The sequence below is a fragment of the Choristoneura fumiferana genome, chromosome 7 (genome assembly GCF_025370935.1).
Source record: "Choristoneura fumiferana chromosome 7, NRCan_CFum_1, whole genome shotgun sequence".
Lineage (NCBI taxonomy): Eukaryota > Metazoa > Arthropoda > Insecta > Lepidoptera > Tortricidae > Choristoneura > Choristoneura fumiferana.
This window is the reverse complement of record NC_133478.1, coordinates 4,677,770-4,704,294: the sequence shown is the minus strand read 5'-3', so window position 1 is coordinate 4,704,294 and position 26,525 is coordinate 4,677,770. Positions and strand designations below refer to the sequence as shown.

The 26,525-nt window shown below is 37.6% G+C and overlaps 1 protein-coding gene across 1 annotated transcript in view; it reads left to right on the top strand.

Moving 5' to 3' along the window:
• Positions 1-26,525, top strand: part of LOC141429900 (uncharacterized) — a 43,929-nt gene that overhangs the window by 487 nt on the left and 16,917 nt on the right. Inside the window, exons 2-3 of the mRNA XM_074090458.1 lie at positions 875-1,005; positions 3,176-3,317. Coding sequence (XP_073946559.1) covers positions 875-1,005; positions 3,176-3,317 — 273 coding nt within the window. The remainder of the gene's footprint in view (positions 1-874; positions 1,006-3,175; positions 3,318-26,525) is intronic.

Below are 26,525 nucleotides of genomic sequence, written 5' to 3'. Positions count from 1 at the left end.
CCGTGAAACCATATCGAAATACAAACTGAGACATGGATGCACAGAAAAACCATGTGACGTCTCTCGATGAGAGCGAAACATAGATGTCGCTAGTGCTGCTGCATAAGTAGCGTAGTAGAAATAAGCAACCTGAGATATGTATACATAGGAAAAAATCGTGTCTAAATTCCTGTCCAGCGGTGGTGTAGGGGTTATAGCACGCAGCACGGATTGCTGAGGACCTGGGTTCGATTCCCAGCGCTGGTCTCTTTTCTGGTTTTTCTGTGCATCCATGTCTCAGTTTTGTATTTTCGATAAGGTTTCTAATTCTTTCTTTCCCAACAAGATTGGTAATAATAGAAAGATATTAGGTACTATTGCAATTATTATCGCGATGCAGAAGCAAAAGAGACCTGAACATTCCGTTGTGGCCAAAACTAAACAGTTCCCAACTTATAATTCATTTGGTAATTTTAATATATCAACTGTCCTGTTCAAAACGTCGTATAAATATGGTATCATCATCATCATCATCATCACCATCATCAGCGGAAGACGTCCACTGCTGGACAAAGGCCTCCCCCTTAAATATGGTATATGACTCATTTTTGAAGTAAAGTTTGTGCTATTTTTAAGCTAAATTAAAAATCGTTGATTCGCTATCTTTTTCTCATGAGTAAGAATATGTAATGTTTAGTAGGTATCAGCGATGTGCAAGGTTGTGTCGCGTTAATGTGTTTTTCATGAAGCAATAGGAACGATATCTAGCCTCGTTCCACTCAGTTGATTCCACTAGAGCGGTGCTGTACGAGGATAACGTAGTCCTCTCAATGCATCTTCGCACATCTCTGATAGGAACGCAGCCGCAATGATGAACTGTTAATGCTCTCTCCAGGAGGATACAATACCCTGGCGTCCCGGGACATCGTACCTCTCCTGGGGCGGCCACGTGATGTACCTGCCGCCCGCACCCGCTGCGCCCGCGCAGCCGCTTTCCATGCTTGGACCCATCGATAGACCCGTCAGGTGTGATGCTTACCTTAACTTATGGCTCCACGTACCCCTGTTAAAGTTTCTAGACGACAGCGAATCCCTACCTCCTCCCCCTCCCCCCCAAAGAAGGTAATAAAATTGACTGTTGGAGAAACTAAGTTTATTTTTATTTCAAACATCATCATAATTATAGTGTACTTATATTATTTATTTCAATAAAGGGTAACAAATATAGGTAAGAATCGTCTTGCCAATGAAAATACAAACTGAAACAAATAACAAAAAATAACAAACAAATAAGTAACAAATTTGGAGTTAAAAAATACAAAAAGACTGCAAAAACCAATCTTAATCATCTTGCCAGTCTTGCAGCCACCATCACGTAAACCTTGTCGCGAACCCCCTACCGTCGAATAGCGAACCCCTAGGGGTTCGCGTACCCCACTTTATGTATTGATATCTAATACTTTTAAATCAGCAATTCTTGTATATAATAATACGTAGGGGTTTTCGGGGATGACAAATCGATCTAGCCTGGTCTTATCTCTGGGAAAACGCTTGGTACCGAGTTTTAGCCCGAGCGGAGCTCGGTCGCCGGGTACTGATCATTAATCATCTAAGTTTATACACGTCCCACTACATGGCACAAGCTTCCCTCGAAATGTTATTGCCACGCGCGGGCCCGCGGATGGGGAACTTCACACATGCAATTGAATTTCTCCGCAAGCGTTCCGCTTTACTCCGTAGGTTGTTCGGTTAATAAATGTACCTACCTTGTTTGACTTGTTTGATATTTTACGGGATGACCGTAAAAGTAACAAATTTGGAGTTGAAATAAAAAATACAAAAATACTCAAAATAACCAATCCTACAAATATTTTTACTTACAAGCTTTTATCTAGTTTCACCTGTCCCGTTGTCTGTCTGTAATCAAATCTCGCAAGTTATGGTCGACCAAGTTCCAGGAGTTGGATTGACTTTCATTTCGTGTACCTACTTATGTAGATTGCGTAACAATAAATACATTTATCTGGTACCTAGTGACATCCTGGTAGTCCGGCCAGGGTCGTCTCCACAGGACGGAACTCTTCAACGGTTAATGGCATCGACTTGAAATTTGGTATGCAAATGTAGTTTGGGTGACAACACAAGTATAGTCAATAAAAAGTACAGTCAGCTAAAAGCTTGTATTAAAAATGTTTTTTTAACCAAAAACATATTATACAGAAATAGGCTTGCGTTTAACAACAATCGCGCCTGATGATGAGCGAAGATGTGGATTGAATCTGGACTGTAACTCCTATAAAAAAAGTCACAATAAAAATATGTTTCCTAGTTTATAAATTCATGTAGTTTTAAATCATCATCATCCCAGCCTATATACGTCCCACTGCTGGGCACAGGCCTCCTCTCAGAGCAAGAGGGCTTGGGCCATAGTTCCCACGCGGGCCCAGTGCGGATTGGGAACTTCACACGCACCATTGAATTGCTTCGCAGGTTTGTGCAGGTTTCCTTACGATGTTTTCCTTCACCGCAAAGCTCGTGGTAAATTTCAAATGTAATTCCGCACATGAATTTCGAAAAACTCAGAGGTGCGAGCCGGGGTTTGAACCCACGACCCTCTGTTTGAGAGGCGATAGGTCAAACCACTAGGCCACCACGGCTTACACTTACCTGGCGTAGGGGACACCGTGATCAAGTAGTTTTATATAGTGTAGTATATTTTTATAGCGGTCAGAGAGGGTCTATATCGACTGGTAGAAAATTGTTAGTCATTACATAATGTTTGCTATACCTAATTATTTTTTTCTCTGAAACCATTTATTTTTCAGAATTGTTATAAAACAAACCTAGCCTAACCTATAGAGTTCTACAGGATAACCATTTAAAAGTTTAAATATGACTAACAATAATTATGACAAATATTACATTATGACTTATAAAATTATGGCAGTCGAAAGGATCCCGGTCAGAGGATCTCCAACGGTGCTGGCTGAAAATCAGTGCTGGGGCGTTCTTAACGTCTCGGCATTATGCTGAGCCAGTGTCCGATTCACAACCGCAATGGTGTCATCTTACTACCTATCTATAATATCCTACTTACTTTATATTGTTGTGTCTTGTGTAGTGTTCTATTGTTGTGTTGTGAATAAATGTATTTTTTCTTTCTTTTCTTTCGATAAGAGTTTCGTTTCTCCCACAGGAGCAAATCCAGTGGCTCATTGGAGGTGGCTGCGCGGGCGGCGCGTGCGGCGGCGCTGGCCAATGAAATGCGCGAGCGAGAGCGCTCCGCCTCGCCCGACGTTGCGCGCGCGCTGCCGGCCCGCGTGCAACCCGTGCCTGAGGTCAGTCCTACAATAAAATAACCTAACCTAGCCAACAAAAAAATTTAAAAACCCCGACTTTGTCACTTCAATATCACAAAAATAGATATATAGATAAATACATACTTAAATACATACTAAACATCCAAGACCCGAGAACAAGCATTCATATTATTCATACAAATATCTGCCCCGGCCGGGAATCGAACCCAGGACCTCAAGCTATAGTCAGGTTCGCTAACCACTTGGCCATCCGGTCGTCTAATAGCATAGCGACGTTTTTGGGATCTCCATGTCCTGCAGTAAAAATCTCTGCCTTTACGATAACAATGATCATAGAACTAATCCTGTGATACAGCAAGATGGCTCCACTCACAGATTAATCGATAATGCGTGACACAGAGACAAAGAGATCAACAGAACTGTGGGTATTAACCAACTGCGGATTAAATTGGGCAACTCGTCACACAAAGGACTGATCGTTACACAATATGGTGCGAGAAGAACATGTGAGGTTCGTTACATTGCGTCGCATTGTGTGCTTGGCGTTTCAACCGTAATGCTGTAATGTTCTGTTGATAAATAAATAAATAATCCATACTAATATTATAAATGCGAAAGTGTGTGTGTGTGTGTTTGTCCGTCTTTCACGTCGAAACGGAGCGACGGATTGACGTGATTTTTGGCATAGAGATAAGTAGTTTATGGGCCCGAGAGTGGCATAGGCTATTTCTTCCATCCCAGCCTATATACGTCCCACTGCTGGGCACAGGCCTCCTCTCAGAACATGGCTTGGGCCATAGTTCCCACGCAGGCCCAGTCTCAAAATAGCCGCCACGCATTGGGCTCAGCGCACACAGGGACAATTTAGATACACGCATAGCATACATATAAAGATTATCGTCCGACAGCCCACGGGCGTCCGATGGTGCCGCCAACATATCGGTGTCGGCTCCGATATCCGATATCGGGCCGGACTATGTGAAAGACAGGTACATATTTCATACATTTTACTTGCCCGGATTGGATAAAGTGAAAACGTTCACATCACCGACGGCAATGTACCACAACTCGCTCGATTTTTCCGCAGCGTTTGAATCACGCCTTATGCTAAATGATGTATGAAGTGCGATTTGTTACGTAATTATGAAGCAGGCTTGAAGGTTGCCTTCTGACATAGTATAGGCTGTGTTATAAAATTAGTACGAAATATTTCAGCAGAGGGTTTGGCAAGTTTGCTTGAACATGTAAAAGTTCTTATGGATTTTTAATTGAGTTTAACAGAATTCAAAGAGTAACAAAATCTACTTTAAAAGATTTAATTAAATGAAAATGAAAACTTGAAAGTAGTTTGAACGGAATCGAGTGTAGAATGGACTACACTATATTTCAAAACAGGTTTTTCAATCACTTTTTTAATGTGCCTGATCAAAAATTTAGACATGCTCGTACAACATAAGACATTTTTTCTATAATAGAACAAAAAATATCAAGGGACACTTGGCACCAATCGATCTAGTCCCACACTAAGCAAAGCTTGTACTATGGATACTAGGCTACGGATCAGCAAGGGAGGCAACAGGCAACCCTCGCGCCGGCAGCTTTCTCGCGCAAAAAGAATCTCAATCGCAGTTCAACGCGGGAATGCTGCCTGCGTGATGGGCACCATGCCAAGAGGCCCACCTCTCTTTTCTCCTCCTCTCTAAAAATTGCGAAGTGTAACTGACAAGTAACATTTTATGTAAGTACCTACTTATAGAGTTAGGATAGGAATCAAGTAGATCGAAAATACAAACTGAAATATAGATGCATACCTCTACAAAAACCAAAAAAATATAACGAGCGCTGGGAATCGAACCCAGGTCCTCGGCATTCCGTGCACAGACACGACGGAACGGAATTTCCCTCCTATGCACCACATATCTCATATTATATCTTATTTTGCTGGTTTTTCTATGCATCTATATTTCAGTTTGTATTTTTGATATGGGTTTTACGGGATGCCCGTAAAAGTAACAAAAAATTTGGAACTGAAATAAAAAATACAAAAAGATTCCAAAAAAAAAAAATCTTGAATCAAGTAGAATTACAGATTTAGTAGCCAAACGTACGAATATTTTTTTGAATAGTTATTTCTTCAGCATTACATACTAGGGCAATATCAAGCACTAGGCCATCGCGGCTGTTCACTAACTTCATAATTAATTACCAAAAAACATTAAGATTGTTTAATTACGGAAAGCATTAAAGCAAATTCTGGTGACAATGGTTCCCACGACGAATATACAATGATCCTTCCGGGTGTAGCTAGCTGACGTCCTTGACGGTAGTGTCAGTTTGTGACTGTAATGTATACGAGTAGACTTGGTAAGGTGATATGTGTTATGAAGAGAACTGATGGATGAGATATATTTTTAGGGTTCCATACAATCACCAGCAGTAATATCTGACACAAAAAAGCGTGCATAAAATATCTGATACGACTGTTTCTAGGGTCGGTAGGGCGTGTCAGATATTTTTGCACGCTCCACTGTGGCAGATATTAATGCAGGTGTTTATTTTTTAACTAGCTTTTGCCCGCGGCTTCGCCCGCGTGGAATTCGGTTATCGCGCGCTGTTCCCTCGGGAACTGTGCATTTTTCCGGGATAAAAAGTAGCCTATATCACTTTCTGGCCCATAATTTATCACTATGCCAATAATCACGTCGCTCCGTCACTCCGCTTGGACGTGAAAGACGGACAAACATACAAACACACACACTCTCGCATTTATAATATTAGTATGGATTGTAACAATATGGGACACCTAATAATTAGGCCATTCCAAAAATATGTATGTTATAATGCTTTAGAGCTACCGTTTTCACAATAACTTAAAAAAGTACGAAATAAATAAGTATAATAAAAATAAAAAAACCTAAAAAAGGAAAACAAAAACAAGTTTGAAATTTTTTTGAGCTGTTACGATTGAACGGTTCTTTGGTACTTACCTATTTTTTTACGTATTACTTTTTTAAGTTTTTTAAAGGCAGTTGGGTTTTTAATTTTTTTAACTTTTTCTTCTGTCAGGCCTAACATAACTATTGAGCTTCACGTCCGTCATCATTTATTCTGTCACTAACAAATGATAGTAATTAAGAAGTAGTTTAGGCTGTATAATAATCAGTGACCGCTTTAGGCACACAATCATCCATATAACACCTCCAGCCAATTCAAACATTCCTGTGCCTTTTTTGTCCAATTAGTCATAGGACCAAAAACGCTGACAATACATGTCGTTGTAATTCATAGACGTGATGAACTTAGGAGTGTTATATTTAGTTCATTCGCTCATGGCCACACATTTTAGAATCAGCACATTTTTTCGAAAATACAAACTGAGACATGGATGCACAGAAAAACCAGAAAAAGAGACCAGCGCTGGGAATCGAACCCAGGTCCTCAGCAATCCGTGCTGCGTGCTATAACCCCTACACCACCGCTGGACAGGAATTTAGACACGAATTTTTCCTATGCATACATATCTCAGGTTGCTTATTTCTACTACGCTACTTATGCAGCAGCACTAGCGACATCTATGTTCCGCTCTCATCGAGAGACGTCACATTCACAGCACATTTTTTGGCCACTTTCAAGTAGTTTTTAACCCCCGACGCAAAAAGAGGGGTGTTATAAGTTTAACCGCTATGTGTGTCTGTCTGTGTTGCACCGTAGCTCTTAAACGGGTGGACCGATTTGAATGCTGTTTTTTTTATTGAAAGCAGGTTTTCTAGAGATGGTTCTTAGACTAGACAGGTTAAATCAAAATCTGTTTAGCCGTTTTTGAGATATTGAACTTTGAAGTGACAAAAGTCGGGGGTTTTTCAACTTTTTTGTTGGTTAGGTTATATACTGCCCGTCCTCCCTCCGTCCTGCTTTGGCACAGTTTTTCGCCTCTTTCGAACATTATTTTCGAGTGATGCGATTTAAAAAAAACGGTCCTAAGCCATTAGCGGGCGGTCATTAGTATTCCGAGGGTGACCATCATTGTGCGCGAGTATGGCACTTGGTACAAGCGTCAACGGCACGCGTATTGTGGCTCGACTAAACTAAAACGTAACTGAACTTTGCCAGAACTTTATATAAAACTAGTGCTTCGCACACGTAAATAATTAGGTCCAGCAGCTGAATTGAAATACCGGGATTTTTAAAATTTCCCGTGGGAATTCCCGAAAATGAAATCGTTGTTTTCATTGACGTAACATTAATAACAATCGTGGTCAAATTTCATGACTCTAAGCCCATCGGTTGTTGTTTCGAGATTTTATCCCTATCCCGTGGTAATATCGGAATAAAAAGTAAGCTATGTTTTATTCCAGATGTTCAGCTACCTATATACCTACCAAATTTCATGACTCTAAGCCCAGCGGTTGTTATTTAAAGATTTTATCCCTATCCCGTGGGAATATCGGGATAAAAGTATCCTATGTTTTAATCCAGGTTATAAACTAACTTTCTGCTAAATTTCATCCAAATCCGTCCCGCCGTTTGAGCGTGAAGAAGTAACAAACATACTCACTCACTCACTCACTCACTCACAAACTTTAAGTAGGATATCAATCAAAATACACAGAAACGATGGCTACATAACCTGGCTACTTAGTAAGATTTTGTTAAAATATATTGTTGAGTAGAATTAGTAGAATCGTACACTATTGTCAAGGTAAAGAAATTGACCGCCTCCCCGTTTCCCATTAGCCCCCCTTTTAGTCCGGCAACGCACCCGCAGTCCTAATAATGCTGTAGGTGTCCATGGGCGGCGGTGATCACTTACCATCAGGTGACCCGCATGCTCGTTTGCCAGCTATTTGATAAAAAAAGAAATTGACAGTATCTCGCGAAATTGCAAACCTTTTGCACACTATCGAATCTTAGGCCGCTTGTAGACGTACCGTACGGACCGTTTTTTTACCGGACTTGCGGTATTGTATGGCTTACAATGAATGTGTGTACATGCACCGGACACTTGTCCGGCGACGAAGCCATACAACATCGTAGAAAACAGTCCGTTGTCCGGTGAAAACCACGGAAGTCTAAAAGCGGCCTGATGCGGCGTTGCTTACTTGCAATTTGGTACCGTCCGGGGCAAGCAACCCAGCTTGCCCAACCTTCACGCCCGCATAGATTTGGGGCTGATTCTTGGATTTGCATACTAACGCATAGGTTAGATTACTTTACAGTCTTGAGCGCACTGGCTTAACACTCCCCCCTACAATTTGTGACAAAAAAAATAAGGCTAGGTTACAGCATGGAATTTGGCGTCCCTTTAGAAGTGCGCCGGCTGGTGTCCCTTGTGTGAGGCTGGCTCTCGGATAACTTAGGTTACTTTACAATAAGCCTCTCTTTATGATGGATTTTATCTATCGGCGGCCGATCGTAAAATCCGCCAGATCACGAAATTCCTAGGCATATCGTGAAATGGCGCCATTTCATGAATTGGCTAGTTCAGGCAGATCATGAAATTCCTAGGCATATCATGAAACGCCGCTATATCTGTTCTGGCACTTCGCCGGCCGCTCCCGCGGCACGCTCGCTTCGCTCGCTCGGCTCGTGCGTAGTGGTCACAATTCATACTAATCACTCCTCGCTTCGCTCGTCGTACCTAATTTTTTCTTTTTTTTAGCAATCACGATGTGCCCGGTATAAAGCTAGGAATATCGACGAATGCATTGCTCTAATCGATCTGCCGTATTGTTTCTCTGGCACATCGTGATATGCCTGGCCAACTTTTAGGCATATCATGAAATGGCCATTTCATGATGTGCCTAGGAATTTCGTAATCTGGCGGATTTTACGATCGGCCGCCGACATATTACACTTAAATAAGAATCTTTCTAGCGAGATCGTGCTTAGGTACTATTGGCTAAGTTACTGAACAATCTGTCTCGTGATATTGTTAGCATCCAACTACATAGATACAATATCTCAGAATGTTGTTCACAATCGTACGATGACACAATATGTACACCCATGGAGTCCTCATCAGAATAAGTCCTTACATGACTTAGTTCTGCCGGAGCTTGGCGATCGTGACCTCGCAGTTGGCTTCTTGTCAAAACACGGCAGCGCTCTGCGACATTTTTACATAGACCAGGGTTTCTCAAAATTATGGCTCCACGTACCCCTGTTAAAGTTTCTAGATGATAGCGAACCCCCCCCCCCCCTCCCCCCCAAGAAAGTAATAAAATTGGCTGTTGGAGAAACTAAAAATAAAAAATACAAAAAGACTCCAAAAACCGATCTTAATCATCTTCCTAGTCTTGCAGCCTGGTGGTTTTTGGAGTCACGTAAGCCTTGTCGCGAACCCCCTACCGTCGAATAGCGAACCCCTAGGGGTTCGCGTACCCCACTTTGAGTAACCCTGACATAGACGATGACTTAAAATCGTAGAAGTGATAGTTGAATAAAATTTTGACCAAAATAACGATTGCCAAAGACCATAATTTTAAACAAGGTTTCGTTAAATTTGCAATTTTTAGGATTCCGTAGCCAAATAGGTTCGCCTTGTCTGTTCGTCTGTCCGTCCGTCCGTCCATTGGTCGGGGCCTTAGCTTAGAGACTATTATCGGCAGAAAGCTGTAATTTTCCATGGAAATAGCCTTTCCCGTGAGAAATATTTAAATAAGATCTGTTTTTGTACCTATGTTTGACAAATAAATTTATCACATTATCATTATCATTTAAAAGATTTTTCTTTAGGACCTCCCATATACGAGGGTGTTTTTTTTCTCGTCTAACCTTATAGTACGGGGTATTGTTGGATAGGTCTTTTAGTTCGAGGTTGTGAATGCGGTTTTTCGATATGTGATTTACTTGCGAAATATTCAACTTTAATGTGCAATTTTTGCTAACTTTAAAACTGAATCTTGGTGAAAAATAGTTTATTTACCATCGCTGTCGCATAATTTATTGATTGCCAGTGTTAACAGCATTATTTATCTTTACATTATAAATGCTAAAGCGAAGTGAACGTTTCCTTATTACGCATTATCGTTTTAATTGCTGGAATTAAATTCAAATCCCTAGTTAACTATCAGAAAGCCATTAATGCTTAAAGACTTAATTATTCTCATCTTCAGTCTAATAAATACGTTTCACTGGTATAGGCACAGGATTCCTCTCGAGATGACAGGGCTGTAATGCTGTGTTATGGGAACTGCAATTAGATAAATTACATGGGTAGACATACAGACAGACCGTCTACCCGCGGTCATGACTTTGATACACACGTCAAAATATCGGAAGTACATTAAAGTAGTTTATAAAAACAGATGTTACTTTCCGAAGGTCCATCAATGAACTAAAAACAATTACTTTGCTGATCCGCGACCTTATGTTAGCAAAGTCTATGCAAATGTGTTAAGAGCACACATGAATCACACAAACCGAACTATCACCACCACCATACTACACTGACGCCTTTCGAACTCGACCAGAGTTCATCCTCAGAGCATTCGTTGAGTTCGAAACGCGTCAATGTGGTGTCGAGGTGGGGGATCAGCATGAACACACATATGTTGCTTAGACGTAGCTATCATAAGGTCTTGGGTGCATTTTTTTTTGTTTATTATATTTTTTGACTACATCCCGTAGGTAATTAATATATAATGTGATCAACCGTGAATCGTTACAGTGCATTTTTTTCGACGCTTTCCTTCCCAGAAAAATTCAAGATAAGTTTCGAATGAAACTTCACACGTAAATTATAAATGATTATTGATTAATATAACTTCCTTCATAAGTAATCATCATCCCAGCCTGTATAATGTACGTCCCACTGCTGGGCACAGGCCTCCTCTCAGAATGAGAGGGCTTGGGCCGTAGTTCCCACGCGGGCCCAGTGCGGATTGGGAACTTCACACACACCATTAAATTGCTTCGCAGGTTTGTGCAGGTTTCCTCACGATGTTTTCCTTCACCGTAAAGCTCGTGGTATATTTCAAATGTAATTTCGCAAATGAATTCCGAAAAACTCAGAGGTGCGAGCCGGGGTTGGATCCCACGTTCCTCTGCTTCAGAGGCGAGAGGTCAAACCACTAGGCCACCACGGCTTCTTCATAAGTAATAAACAGGACAAATCTTCAAATAGTTTCACAAAATAATCAATAATCACTAACGTAGATTAATTAACATAAACGAACGATTAACTATGATCCTGACACCGCGTCAAATGACGTGCCGCAAAAACAGGTACGACACAAATTCTATTTACCTTGAGTGCTTCATTACGTTTGATATTGCTATCAAATGTCATTGTTATCCCTCTTCCTTTCTAAGTCGCTACACTCTTGATAGTGGTCCTGGTCGTCGGTTGACCAGCAGTGAACCTTTATGACGACTTTCTTGGGGAAACAGTGTGGTTGCCTTGCCTTCCACGCCACAGAGCTGGAGCCCGGAGTTGGTAGTTGGCATAGAGAGCGCTGTCTCGTCGTTGTTATGAACTCAGCTAAATAATGGATGGAATAATAATTTAGACCATAACTGCCTCACCCCCAGGCACATATTAAAATGTAAATACTGAGTGCATCCAAACAAATAAATTAGATTCTTAAAAAATATGAAAAAAAAGATTATCTAAAAATGGCAAAAGTAATTCGCGTCAAAGTTCACGAGAGCCCCTGACTTCACGTTTAGGTAAAAATGTGCCGAAGCATGAAGTCACACGGAACGGGCTATATATATCTTCATGATTTCTTGCTTAATTTACAAAAAAAAAACAGGAATAAATAATTATTATGTCTGGGCACCCTGGGATCTTAGGCTGTAATTATTAAATAATAAACACCAAGGGACACTTGACATCAATTGACCTAGTTCCTAAATAAGCAAAGCTTGTGTTGTGGGCACTAGGCAACGGGTAAACATACTGAAACACATTTGAAATACCCCTGACTCGAAAATAAACATTCTTATTTTAAGTTTTCCTTTTTCAACATTACCTATACAACGACTAGAATAAATCGACGTAGCCATAGCAACTAGACATATCGCTATCAACCGCCATGACACGTAACTCTTCACTGGTGGGGAGCCGTGTCGTCTGCGCATCTTCGGCACACAAGCAGCGCACGCGCAGCTTACTGGTCCCGCGCAGTAGTTACTGTATACGGCGTGATTTGTTTTGGTCGAATACATACTACGAGGTGCAAAATTCGAACTCGGTATCTTGCAGTCCCGCTGACGCTTATATTGTTTAATACGAGTGTGAGAGGGACAGTACGATACGAACTTCGATTTTCGAATTTCGTAGTAGCCCCCCAGGCGGATAAGGTGAGCGAAGATTTTTTTTTATAATAATAATAAATTTATTTGTAAGCACATGGGTATTAAATGGTCATTTTGAAAGTGATAAATATTTTATGATTTATTGCAATTTTTTCGGTATGTGTATTTTTTAAAATTTTCATTGTGATAAGGGTTGGTTTTTTGCAAGTTTTAATATTAAAGTTGTCGATTTGTGTGTATGTTTTGAACTTGGTAGAAAAACGCCTATATGCGCGGATATTGGTTGGAAAATAGTTTTCTATCAATACATAATTTAAAATGCGTTTCGCACTCCTAGATCCGGTAGTTCTATCAACTTAATATAAGAGCTCATTTTGATTTTGACTTTCTTAAATTTCTGGAAGGTCTCAATTAAAATGGTAGATTATTTTGAGTTGATAATATGCTCTTGATCTAGGAGTGCTATTTATATTTACCTGCTCTATAAAGGTCTCGTGTGATAACATTGATATAAATTTAATATTCTAAAGGTCACGAAAAACGTGGAGACACGCACGCTGTGTGATTTAAACATTGAATTCATTTAAATATATTAAGAAAGACATAGATAACCAATATCTTCCTTTTAGATCTTTTTTCACTTTTTATCCATGCTATATTTAAAAAGTACCAAGGTCAAAAGAAGCTGAACCTCTACGACGTCGCAGTTTGTTTTGCTAATTTTTTTGTTATGAAAAAAAAACTGCCAATTTTCTTTCGACGCGTTCTTTGTGGTAAAGATGGTCTTTCCGAAAGTGCTGTTTGTATAAAAGCCCTATGCGGCCTACTTGCAGAATACGACACACAATAATAATAATAACAACAACAAATAATAATAATAATTAGTATACTACTAGTAAAGTATTAGCTATTAGTACTTATACTATTACGGGTTGCTTTTCGTACTTATTCTGATTGGTCGGTAAATAGAACATCTTAGGTGGGCACCTCGGTTCAATTTTAGTATTAGCAAAAGTCACCTGCATTTCAATTTAGTGCCAAGCTTTCAAAATGTATGAACCTGTCAACCTAAAACCAGGTTAAACGACTAAATCTAGGTTTATTGTGTACAAGTAATTACCTAAATAAATTGGCTAGGTAATAGTAGTTTATATCAGCCAATCTCATTGGGTGTTTTTTTGCCACTAAAGCGTCTTCGGGCAAAGTTGCATACAGGAGGCAAAGTTGGTAACTTTGGTATTGGTACCTATTTAATAATAACTATTCATTTATTTCAATCTTGTATGAATCAATAGTATGTTAGTTAAAAATTAGACAGAAACAAACTTACATCTATGTTTGTAGAATAAATCCTAAACCATCCATAATTTCGTGTTGAACATAATAATAAAGCCCGCCTTTGATAAAAATAAAGCAACAATGATGAATTAAACATACCCTAATTAAGTTGAAAACAATATAAAAATCACGATTGTATAATTCCACTAGTAAAAGTGAAGCGGCTTTCGTAACATTGTTTCAAAGTGAGTGTAGGCATTACGGAAAGACAGTCGCTTTCGAGTTTCAGCACTCACGCGCATCCAGCCGTTTATAATGCAGGCACATCCTAATATAACAGAGGCGAAAGTTTGTGTGTCTGTGTGTTACTCTTACCTACACGCTGAAACGGCTTGGCTTTAATTTTCCATGGTTTTTTAAATCTTGGAATTGCCTCGCATGATCTAGAAATATCAATTCAATTGTCTGACAAATGCAGTTAAGTATAGGTATATACGACGTGTTATTATTGACTCGAAATAAACGACAATAAAGTACGACCTGATCATTCGTGTCCTTATGAGAAAATTTCGTGAGAGCATAAATTATCGGGTCTTAAATTATTATCATACATTCCGGATCGACAAATACGTGGTCGTACATTAACTGCAATGATATCGATTCACGTAGCTGGGTTTTCTATAACCACGATAAGATAGGAAAAAACTCATCTTTATTTAATGTTTAGTCGTAAGGATCAAGACATTTTACGTGAGGAATGTTAGCAATAAAACAGCGAGATAAAACAAATTACTAAAACATTTCTAATCCTTCGATTGATTAAAGATTAAGCATAGGTCACCTCAACTTTACAACAAAAACTTGTTTTATATTCTGCATTAACCTCGACCTTTATATTTATCGAAATAGTATTAAGAATCTAGAATTTAATATTTAACATAAAGCAGTATAACGTTATTAAAGTTTATACTTTGTGGTGTTGCCCCATGCTTTGTTATATCTCGGCTTAAAGTCTCTACCAAACCATGAATTTTTACAATAGAAGACTAAGTTATTTTCTCTAGTTTGTTAATAATTGATTATGTCAATCCATTAGGATTGCGCTAACGACGTACTGTGTTTGTTTACAAGTGAAACAAACAATACAAGGTAACTAATGTATAAACGTTTTCCTCAATTTGTCTTGTGCTAGAGCACAAGCAAGCTGGCTTCGGAAAATCAAAGAATAAAAAAATATCATGGGGCACTTGACACCAATTGACCTAGTCCCAAACTAAGCAAAGCTTGTACTATAGATACTAGGCAATGGATAAACATAATTATATAGATAAATGCACACTTAAATACATATTAAACAGCCAAGACCCGAGAACAAACATTCGTATTATTCATACAAAGATCTGCCCCGCCGGGAATCGAACCCAGGACCTCAAGCTTCGTAGTCAAGTTCTCTAACCCCTTGGCTATCCAATCGTCAAAGAATAAAGATAGCGCTTATAATTATTTTTCCATGTGACACGTTACAAAAGTCAGTTAGGTAACTAACATGTACCTAATACCTACCCAACATACGTTCGTCTTTTTCACTGACTGAGTCTCGGTCACGCAATTTTGAAAACGGGTTCTTTAATAATTATATATTAATATATACTACAGAAAACGGCTTATTACTAAAACTAAAAATAGTATTTTTAATCACTCTATGTAAATTTAGGGTTAAATGTACATAATCATTTTCGGTGGATATGTTTTATTTATTTTAATTGTGTAACTTTATCTACAAATCTGTTACATGTAAATACTTACCAACATACATTTGGTCATGGCGGCCCTTCATCTCATTACAATTTAAGCATGACAACATCTAATTCTGAATAGCATAACTAACCTTGCACCGTGACGTCACCAATGCAGATGCACTGGCTGATTGCAGATGTAATTCTATGCTTACAGTTCAACTGGTGAGCCTTGTTCTAATACCATTGAGTACAGATATTTTCCACGGTGTACTGCCTTTTCGGCGAAATATGTTTCGCCAAATTTCACTTAGCAACCAACCTTTCGCCAAAGTTTCATTTGGCAAACTAATATTTGGCATAACTTTACTTCGCATTTTTTTTATTTCGCAACATTTTTACATTGCAAAATTTTACTTCATCACACATTTATGTGGCAAATAATTATGTAGCAAATGATTGGCTTAGGCAAATAACAAATTGTCAAATAACATTTGGGCAATTTTTTACTTCAATTTGATTTGTGCGAGCGAGCGAAGCGAGCGAGCAAGACGGTTCGGAACAGAAGCGACTTGGATAGTTTAGGTTCAGAAGGCTAAGGCGGGAGCGAAGCGGAGCGTAGCTCCCGCCTTAGCCTTCGATGTTAGGTTTTTTTTTATAGCAGCCCGGATAAATGACACTAGAAAAGTAGGTTGGATGCCATTCAATAAGTTGCTAAATTAAGGTATGCCAATCAATACATTTGACGAAAACATAAATGACATCTTTAAAAAAATCCAGGTAATAATTTGCATAATAAAAATTATTGAATCATTAGTTGGGAAATGATATCAGTGCGAAACGTTGAGTTGGGAAATAACATTTCGCCTAAATAAAAATATGGGATAAATAGTTTGGGAGTTAATAATTTGCTAAATAATTTTCGCCGATACATTAGTAAACCATTTTCCACCGCTTGTTCAGATGTCTACATAGATTAATATGCATTTCCATCAGTATACACACATAAGGGATAGATCGCTTTTTTTAAGTCAATTAGTGCGCGACAATAATATCAAAAATATTGCCAATGTTGACATGTCAAGACATGACAATGACAAAAGACAACGTCTTATACTTTCTTTCAAGGCCGGCAACTAACCAATGACTCTCCTTGAGTTGTTGGTACTCATGGACGATGGTGCTTATTTCCCATCAGTTGACTCATACGAGTATGCTCGGTTGCTTCCCTCTCCTAATAAAAAAAAATGCAGCCCTGTCCCATTTGAGCTTAGCAGTCTTTTTTCTATCGTCTAAAGAAAATGTAACTTTGTTTTTTATATCCACGTATGTTGATCACTGTTTTACCTGGCGATAATACCATCGTTTTTGCGTTCTATTCATTACAAATTCCTTCTTAGGTATTATATATCTAAGCATCACTTATTACATATTCTTACAAAAATACGTATGTTATCACTTTTTTACACTTACTGGATTAGTGACTCTTAATCTACAACAAAAACAAATCGTGTTTTTTATTAATATACTATGACATGTAAACACAAACATGCAGTCATCTAACTCAGTTGCTATTAGCTTTTTTTGTAACAAAACGTGTATTTTTTGTCATAATTAACATGCCACGCGTATATGATGATCTTATAAACTGATCACAGCTTGGCAACAGTAGAAGACTGTTCGCAGAACCCAGTATAAGTATTGTTTTTAGGGTTCTGTTAATCGAAAGGAAAAACAAGAACCTTTGTAGGACTTCCATACAGCGCGATAATCAACGACAACTCCTCCAAAAGCCTCCCAATACTGCGTTTTCTGATTTGTGGACCACTTCTAAAGCTGGGTACTGACCAACGTTACGAGGTGAAATGTACATTCGCATCGAGCATGTTACGCATTGAGCATGTTCGCTGTGTTCTCAAAATCTGCGTAATGTTGCTCGTCAAAACTTGTGCTCCATATTCGCCAGCCACTCTCAGTAAAGATGGCTGACTTGTTACAGCGTACTGACTGAACCGCGTAACAGTCAAAGGATTCGCCAAAAAACCGACAGCCGGGTGGAGCACTCAAAGCGAGCAACGAGCGGCTCGTTGCTCGCTGGTTTCCCCGTAACACTAAGTACTGACTGCACGAATGCTCGCTGTGCAACATGTTACATTACACCTCGTAACGTTGGTCAGTACCCACCTTTAAAGTTCTAACCCCCACTCTGTTCTTTAGGTCCATCCATCTTTTAGTTTAACAGACCTTTTCATACTTATTTTATCCATCAAAAAAAGATATTGACTGAATATTTTTTTTTTATACGACTGGAAGGCAAACGAGCAAGTGGGTCTCCTGATGGTAAGAGATTACCACCGCCCATAAACATCTGCAACACCAGGGGTATTGCAGGCGCGCTGCCAACCTAGAGGCCTAAGATGGGATACCTCACGTGCCAGTAATTTCACCGGCTGTCTTACTCTCCACGCCGAAACACAACAATGCAAGCACTGCTGCTTCACGGCAGGATTAGCGAGCAAGATGGTGGTAGCAATCCGGGCGGACCTTGCACAAGGTCCTACCACCTGCAAAATACAATATTGCTTGACGAATGTGCTTTTAAACGAAAGAATAATAAAATAAAAAAAACATTCAGGTAAAACATGTTATCCATAGTGCCTATTGTTGTTAGTACCACAAAAATCTTAAATAAATGTATTAGTATGTACCTAAAGTTAAATGGAGATGGAGCGGAATCCTTACAAGGCAACTACTCTACGTCTCTGCCATAATGGCTAGAACTGTTATCTTTCATAATCTCAAAAAAAACAATGCTTTTAAAAATTTTATACAATTTTTCATTATCTGAGCGCATGTGGGAGAGTTTTTATTGAATATTTCTATCTTAATATCCTGGTCTAATTATTGTTAATGCTTTGTCAAAAAGTTCACTTTAACAACTACAACTTTTTTCGAACTGTACTTTTGTTATTATTTTATTATTTGCTTTTATTAACAACTGGCTGTTGCTTGCGACGCAATCTGAGAAGAATTCGTCTATTGCTGTCCAGTGCGTACTATACAATTGTTTTTTTTTTCTTTTTTTATAAGTGGGATAAATTCCTCTGCCAATATTTAACCCGTACTATACTTCATTTTTTAGCTTTAGAAAGAACATAAGCAATCTTGACGTGTCTTTTTATTGAAAAACACTTTTGAAAAATAAGTCACAGCAAATATGTAACAATGAGCAAGAACAAATGATCATTTACATGCTTTTGGTATCATAAGTAATAGTTACTGTTTCTTTAAAAAAAACTTCAATAAAAAGACATGTCAAGATTGCTTACCCTATCTCTAATGCTAAAAAAACCGTAAGTAAAATAAAAACTTCTAAAATCCCCCTTTTTGCGATTAAACACAAGACCGTTCAATAATCGTAAATACACGGAACTCTTGTTATTATAATATTATTCAAATGGGCTTACTTCAACCTCACGCTATTGGCAACTACTGTTGCATAAAATTACTGTTTAAATACGTAGCCTTGCGTACATTAAACAAAGTGTAATGCAACCGAGGTCGTAATTTTTTTACATTTGAATAGCGATTTTTGAAAAAGCGTTTAATTTTATGACATATCTAGTACCGTCAAACGTGGCAACTTTGCCTTCTGTAAGCAATTTTGCCCAGGTCTATTTTTAGCGAGAAAGTGTATAAAATTAGCTGATAATGACTCCTGGATAAAAAAAACGTCATCGGGGAATTCTATGAGCCGATTTTAGTAAGTACATATTTATATATTTTTTACAAGATATATAATATAGGCCGCATTTCCGCGATGTTTCACACATAAACAGCACGTGAATATCTAGCTTTATCTTAGCCTTCTAAGGCGGGCATCGCATGAGCAGTCCTCTTAATTTACGGACGTTAATGCTCATTTAGAGACATATAGGTCACTTAAAATTACCCTAAATTTGATTTAGAAATAGAAATATAAATATTTATTCGCTGCTCTTCGGACAGTATACATAGAACATAATAAAAAACATAAAAAAATACAATTTAAACACTACGAAATTCGAAAACCGGATTTACTGAATTAAAGCATCTGACGACCAAATAGCCTTTTGGTTAGAGACCCTGACTGCACAGCTTGAGGGTCTGGGTTGGATCTCTACAGATACCTTCTTGAGTGTCTATTTATACAAGTATGTTTATCCATTGCCTAACCCATAGTACTTAGCATTGCTTAATTTTGGACTAAGCCAATAGGTGTCAAAAGTCCCATGATGTTTATTTATTATTTATTTAAATAATGTCGCCAGAGGCCCTTAAAGGTTCTACGAGGTATAACACATATGTTGCGTAATCTGCTATTAATAGTGTCAAGACAAGACTGTATACTCATCTCCACGTTAGTATTAAATCATAACAACACTTATGTAACTATATCTAATATTTAATATCACCTTTTGAGGTATTTGAAAATTCACAAGTTGACGTTACACTATTACGCATTATTGTCGTTTTTTTTTTCAATAAGTCCAAATATTTTTTAACGTTACTTTTTAAGAGCTATTTTTGTTTTTGTTATTCTCATGGAAAAGCGATAGGCAAAGGAAATTATCCATTAGTCATTTAGAAGCTATAATTGCAATTGCCACAGGGATTATCGTAAAATGACTCTGCCATAACATCTAAAATCGTGATCGGGTAGCATTGCATACCTAATGAGAAATCGCTGCTCGAAAATACTTATCCAAAAAATATTAATAACATCGTTTTTCGATATCGTTATTCCAAGGCATAACGTATCGAAATAATTTCATAACAACGTTTAAATAAATTGAGTATAATTTCTCAAAATTCGAGTAAACGATAGATCACCATAAAGGGAGATCGAGAACTCTTACGTCTCACTCTATAACAGTTCAAGTTTTGACTTAAGGTTTAACTTCATAAAGTATAAATTGAAAAGTCAACAGAGTTAAAACTATGTTCTTGTGTAAGTCATCATTATAAACGAGTTTACGAAAATACCATAACGTAAACATAAAATGCTTATTTTCCTCTCACGTAACAGATTTTGTGAGGAAATAACTCGAATGCAAGTTGTTTATATGGAAAATAGCGCAATTACTTACACTGAAATACCTATTCCAGATTAATTTAAAATCTCCTTGGATATAATTTACCTTAAATTGAATAAGTATTCTGCAAATGGTCGCTGACAGCTTTTTGAATTGTAAATAATTTAAAAACTCGTATGTTTATGTTAAAAACAATACTTAGTAAAAACATTAGTTTTTGTTTACCACAATCAAATACCATTATGTTATTGTTTTTCGGTTAGGCACGGATTTATAGAATTACACATTGCTATCCTAATATAAACGTTGTTATATAGATAGATACTTATATGTAATTAGTTTCACGGAAACTGCTAATTATTTTCATTAAGTTTTATTTGAAGCTAGACAAAGTTTTGGCTTCCAAGCTCGCTTCTAGGTTTTATCAAATTCAAAATCATGTATCTATTATTATTTATAGGTACATTTACATAATATACATCTTAAACATACCGTCACTGCCAGAACTACTATAATCTCTCTGTTAGGCGTAGGTACAATAATTAATTATCTTATGAACTAGTCCTAAGCTAAACACGATTACAATTTATAATTCATAATCGTTATCATAAAAAACTTTTCCCTTAAAAAAGCAAGAGTTACTTGGTCTTTCAGGTACAGTCGAACAAATGGAATCATACCCAGGTGGAACCTTTTTGTTATTAATGTCATGTTGACATCTCATACTTTTATTAAGGAAATCATAGTGAAATTGATTACTAAAAGGTTCCTCCCTGGGTCATGCATGATTCAATTTGTTCGACTGTACTCGTCTAATTAAACAACAATACCTATTAATTGTGTTCTTATCACAAAGTCAAAATTATTTTTAACTTTACAGCGATATTTTTAAACATTTCCTCTAAGTTTTAGTACTTACAGCTAGCAATGAGGGCTATCGCGTATGAATTCACCACTAGAGGCGCTAGTGTAGCGTGAGGTCTCCGAAATGTCAAATATCATAGTTTTTGGGTGAGTAACGCGGGTTTATTTATAATTAGAATAATTTTGTGAATATTTTGCAATACTGAAATTAATTATGGCAAATATGCGTTCCGGTGCAATTAATGTCTGTGTTTTGAGACAGTTTTGTCTTTCGGAAACTTTTGTCCTCCCTTTTTTCCAAACAAAACGGGAACTATGCAACACTGTGTCATGCTCGATATTTTTATGGTACGGTTTTAAGGTGTATTAAATATGATTTTAATCTAAACTTTGTTTCACGCCCGTAATAACAGACTTTGAAAGCCATACTTAAAAACCTCACGCAACAGTGCGCCATCTAGTGAGACAAAAAACGATAGCCCTCATTCCCTAAAACTTTCAAAACAGCGTCCAATTTTTTATTCTTACTAGTTCTTTCGCTGTGACGAAACATCCAATAGCTTATTTATTGTACGAGATATTTTTATAGTCGTAAATCCATGAAACGTTTTAATATGCTAATTATGTAGGTGAAATGTACCTCATTAAACCCCACGAGATTGATGTCAAAGATAAAATGGACCTTTTACTTTATTGAAACTCTCAGAAAACGGGGCTCAAGTTACGCTGAACGCATTTACATTCTACACTTGACGTACTCTGTTGCTGCTATCTATCTATCGTGTGTTGAATCTAATTTATAAAGAAACGTGGACAAATATTTAGCACTTCTATTTAATCAATTTACTTTTTCTATGCGACCTTAATGGACTGGCCGAAATACTTGCTGCAGAAAAAATGTATCTGTCAAATTTGACATTTCTAATTTTTCCCGCGCATTAATAGTGCCTATTGTTTTCGACAGAAAAAACTGTTTAGTCTTAGAACCATAAACTGGTGTTCAATTAAAAAAACAGTTTCAATAAGGATGCGAAAAGTTTCATCGTAACGTAGCGAATCTGTATTTTTTTTAATGAACTTTGTGGTTTTGCGCAAGGAATTTAAAGCCAAAAATACTCTTTGCTTTTTAAGATATTTTGAGCTGATAACGGAGTGTATTAGACAACAGAAACATAGTGCCCCGTTACTTACGACCTAACTGAAGTTAACTGGCTGTTAACCGACCGCGGCGAACGGGTTAATTGTTAACTGCGACTAACACGAGATCGGTTAACTCCGCGTTCCGTTTGAAATTAACTTATTAAGCAATTACACGTCTTGACAACAGTTTTTAACGGTTTTTATTACAATTATTTATTTGATAACGATTTAGCTGCAACTGTGATTTTATGGAGTTATTTAATAATAAGTAATAATAATAATAATAATTTATTTTCATAAGGCTCTTACATAAGAAATAACAATATGAAATCAAACATTAATAATATACGGGACCTGCTATTATAAATAAGTACAGTAAAATTGTACAAAATAAAATATATATTTTTTTTTTTTTTTTTTTGTAAATTGTAATTGTACATTTGAAAGCTTTTAGGAAGTAAATCGAAATTAATTTCTTTGTAGTTATAGGTATGTAGGTATAGTTATTTAGCCTGCAAATGTTTATTGATTTAATGATAAGTAATACATTTTTCATACATGGCTAAAATAAACAAAATAAAAAGGAGACAAAATAATAAAAACTTCATAAATATACCTAACTATAAAAAGAAAACACCATCTAATAGGGCATAGACCCCAACACACTGGCAACATTACCTCTCTGTACAGTCAGATAAATTCGCTATAGTTATTGGTATTGATTTAGTAGAATCTCGTAATTTCAATTCAAAAAATGATTCTAAAGTGAATACTTCAAGTTTCCGCATACTAAGTAAATATGCCAAATTCTAGTTTAATTAACTGTTTTAATAGGAACTCAAATATTAGCTATCTCATTAAAATAGACAAATATTTCGGACTCGTTTCAAAATATTTCAAACGAGTATCGTACATTGCTCCAAAACAGTTGACAGTACCACAGCTAAACATGACTACAATGCTATGCTAAACTGACTCTTATAACCAAGGCAATACATGAAAATATTGAAAGTAAAGAAATGTGCAAATACATTGCTTGCACAGCTGTGCATCGAAATACTTGCGACAAGTAAATATGGCACTAGAAGCAATGAAATTTGTCCCTTGCTGGGAAGAGTTAAGGTTCAGAGTAAAAGCTAAAGTGTGACGTAGGTAGTTTAAACATCAGCATAGTTTTGTTCGTTTCAGGTCTCGGAATGTTTATGAAAATGTGTACAAAAATAACTTCGTAAAACCTTCAAAACACTCTTGAAATGAGACCAAACGGGAAGTAAACAAATATAAAACCTTTCCACTTGAATCACTCTATCTAATTACGAAAACGAAAACGGCATTAAACTCCACTGCGTACTTTAAAAGATCTAAGCGTACCTACATATGTCGGCGGCCGATCGGAAAATCCGCCAGATCACAAATTCCTAGTCATATCGTGAAAAGACATATAGCATGATCTGCCTAAACTGGCCAAATGATGAAATAGCGGTGTTTCATGATATGCCTAGAAATTTCATGATCTGCCTAAACGTCACTAGGCAATGAACTAAAATAATTTCCTTGCGCACCCGCGACCTTACGATAGCTAAGCTTATGCAAAATATGCATCGAAATATGTTCGAAACGCGTCAGTGTAGTGTGGTGGTGGTGATAGATGGGTTTGTGTGACTTGTGTGTGTTCTTACAGTGTGGAGGTGGAGGAACTGCATGAACACGCATATTTTGCATAAGCTTAGCTATCGTAAGGTCGCGGGTGAGCAAAGAATTATTTTAGTTCATTGATATGGACCTCCGCAAAGTAACGCCTGATTCAATAAATTAGTCACTAGGCAAATCGTTAAACGGTGAGTTTTGAACGATATGGCGGATGTCCCTTAGCCAATTCATGAAATGGCGCCATTTCACGATATGCTCAGGGATTTTACACATACATACAGAGGGGCAGACTTGTTTTATATACTACTCGTAGTAAAGATTGTCATCCAGTGTTCCTAATACATATTCATATTCTTTTTTTTTTATTCAGCGTCACCCGTCGCGTGTAGGTATGTTGATATACTTACTTACACTTAAATAAACATCCGCTTAACTGCGAAGAAATTTTGCGGAGGCGGAGGTAAATTTCTTACACAAGGTCCGCAGTTACGGAGGCTTAGACATCTCCGTTACAGCCCTAACTGTAAGCGTCAGAAAGTCATCACACGCACACACACACACACAAACAACACGCCTGTCCCAAATGGGGTAGCCAATAGGCAGAGCACACGAAACGTTATGGCTTCGGAGCCACTTTTAGTACTTATGTCATCTTGTCTATAAAAATTCGATGAAAAATCTATGCATTGTTTTTTTTTTCGAAATCAGGCTGACACTCTTTCCCGGCCGGATAATACCGACATGGAAATACCGACTCTGTTTTTCGTGTACATGCCCATAGAAGCTCATGTCAGTGTCAAAAAACAGGGTCGGTATTTCCATGTCGGTATTATCCGGTAAGGGAAAGAGTGTCACTGCTTTATAAAAGCTCAAACTTACCTAGAACTTACTTTAAAATCGATAATTTTTCTGAACTTTATGAACATTCTTTTGTTGACGACTGATTTCAGATACGAGATTTTTTCGAAGTAGTGACCACTACATGTAATTTTCCGGATAAATTGTGTGATACTTATATAGTTCCACAACTCAGTTGATATAATAGTGACTTTGACACACATACACAAATAAATCATAATATATATTCCAGTACAGTTGGCGACCGAGCAAGGACGCACTTTGGAGTCCGGACAATGGGCGTTGTGGGCCCTGAATACACAATTATGATATTCTGATTGTTATACGTATCATAATAAGTCTGGCTTGATACCCAAAGTAAATTAATGGCACAGAACGTGGAGGGACTAAAGACAGTTTAGGCGTAATTAGCACAACGTATTTAACGAAGGTTTCTTGACTTCAGGCTTCCTCCAAAGAACACCACAATACCCGGTCCTACGGGCCTAGGATTACCTACCATATCCCAGGATTTGTCCTGGGATCTCAGGATTCCGGACGGATTTTGAAATCTCTGGATTTTTCGAATCCTCAATTAACTAGAGGATTTTTTTAATATTTTTATTAAAAAGTAACAAAATCAAATTCAATACTCAAATTCAAATGTCTTTATATTCTATTCACATAAAATATGGTACCATCAGCCAAATATGTGGTCTACCACCCTAAAGTTGATAATCGTTTGCATGTCATAAAACAATAATGCCAATAGACGTGTCTGTCAACTTGAAAGTTCGACTTTAGCGACATATTCATTTGATAGGAACTTGTTTAAAAATTGTTAGACTACTTATTTGGCCGATGGTACAATAGGTGATAAATTAACATTTCCAGTACAAAAACATATTTTGCTACATAATAGCATGCAAAGTAATATTAAAACTAGACTAATCCATTCGTGCCAGCTCATATGAATTGACCTGTAACTGTAAATCCCGGAATTTCAATTCTACTGCCGGATTAAATAAATAGTTTACATACGCGTGCGAAGCCGCGGTTAAAATCTATTTAGTAATGTAATAAGCAAAACTGTTTAATTACCACACTGGCTACATCATATGCGTTACCTAAGACGTGCCAGTTTTAGTTTCGTGTCGTCAAGGTGTCATCAATTGTTTTGCGTCCACGCGTTACGGCATTGGCGCTTTGTTGATTTGTGACGCTAGGTGCGGGCTCGAGTTAACATTATAACAACACAAAACACGACTTTACTCTTACAAACTATTAGGATTCCGTAGCCAAAATAGAAAAATGTAATGGCATGGGTGTGAATTGTGAGATGAGTTCCGCAAAAAGCGTTTTTTTTACCCCACTGCCCGAAAGAG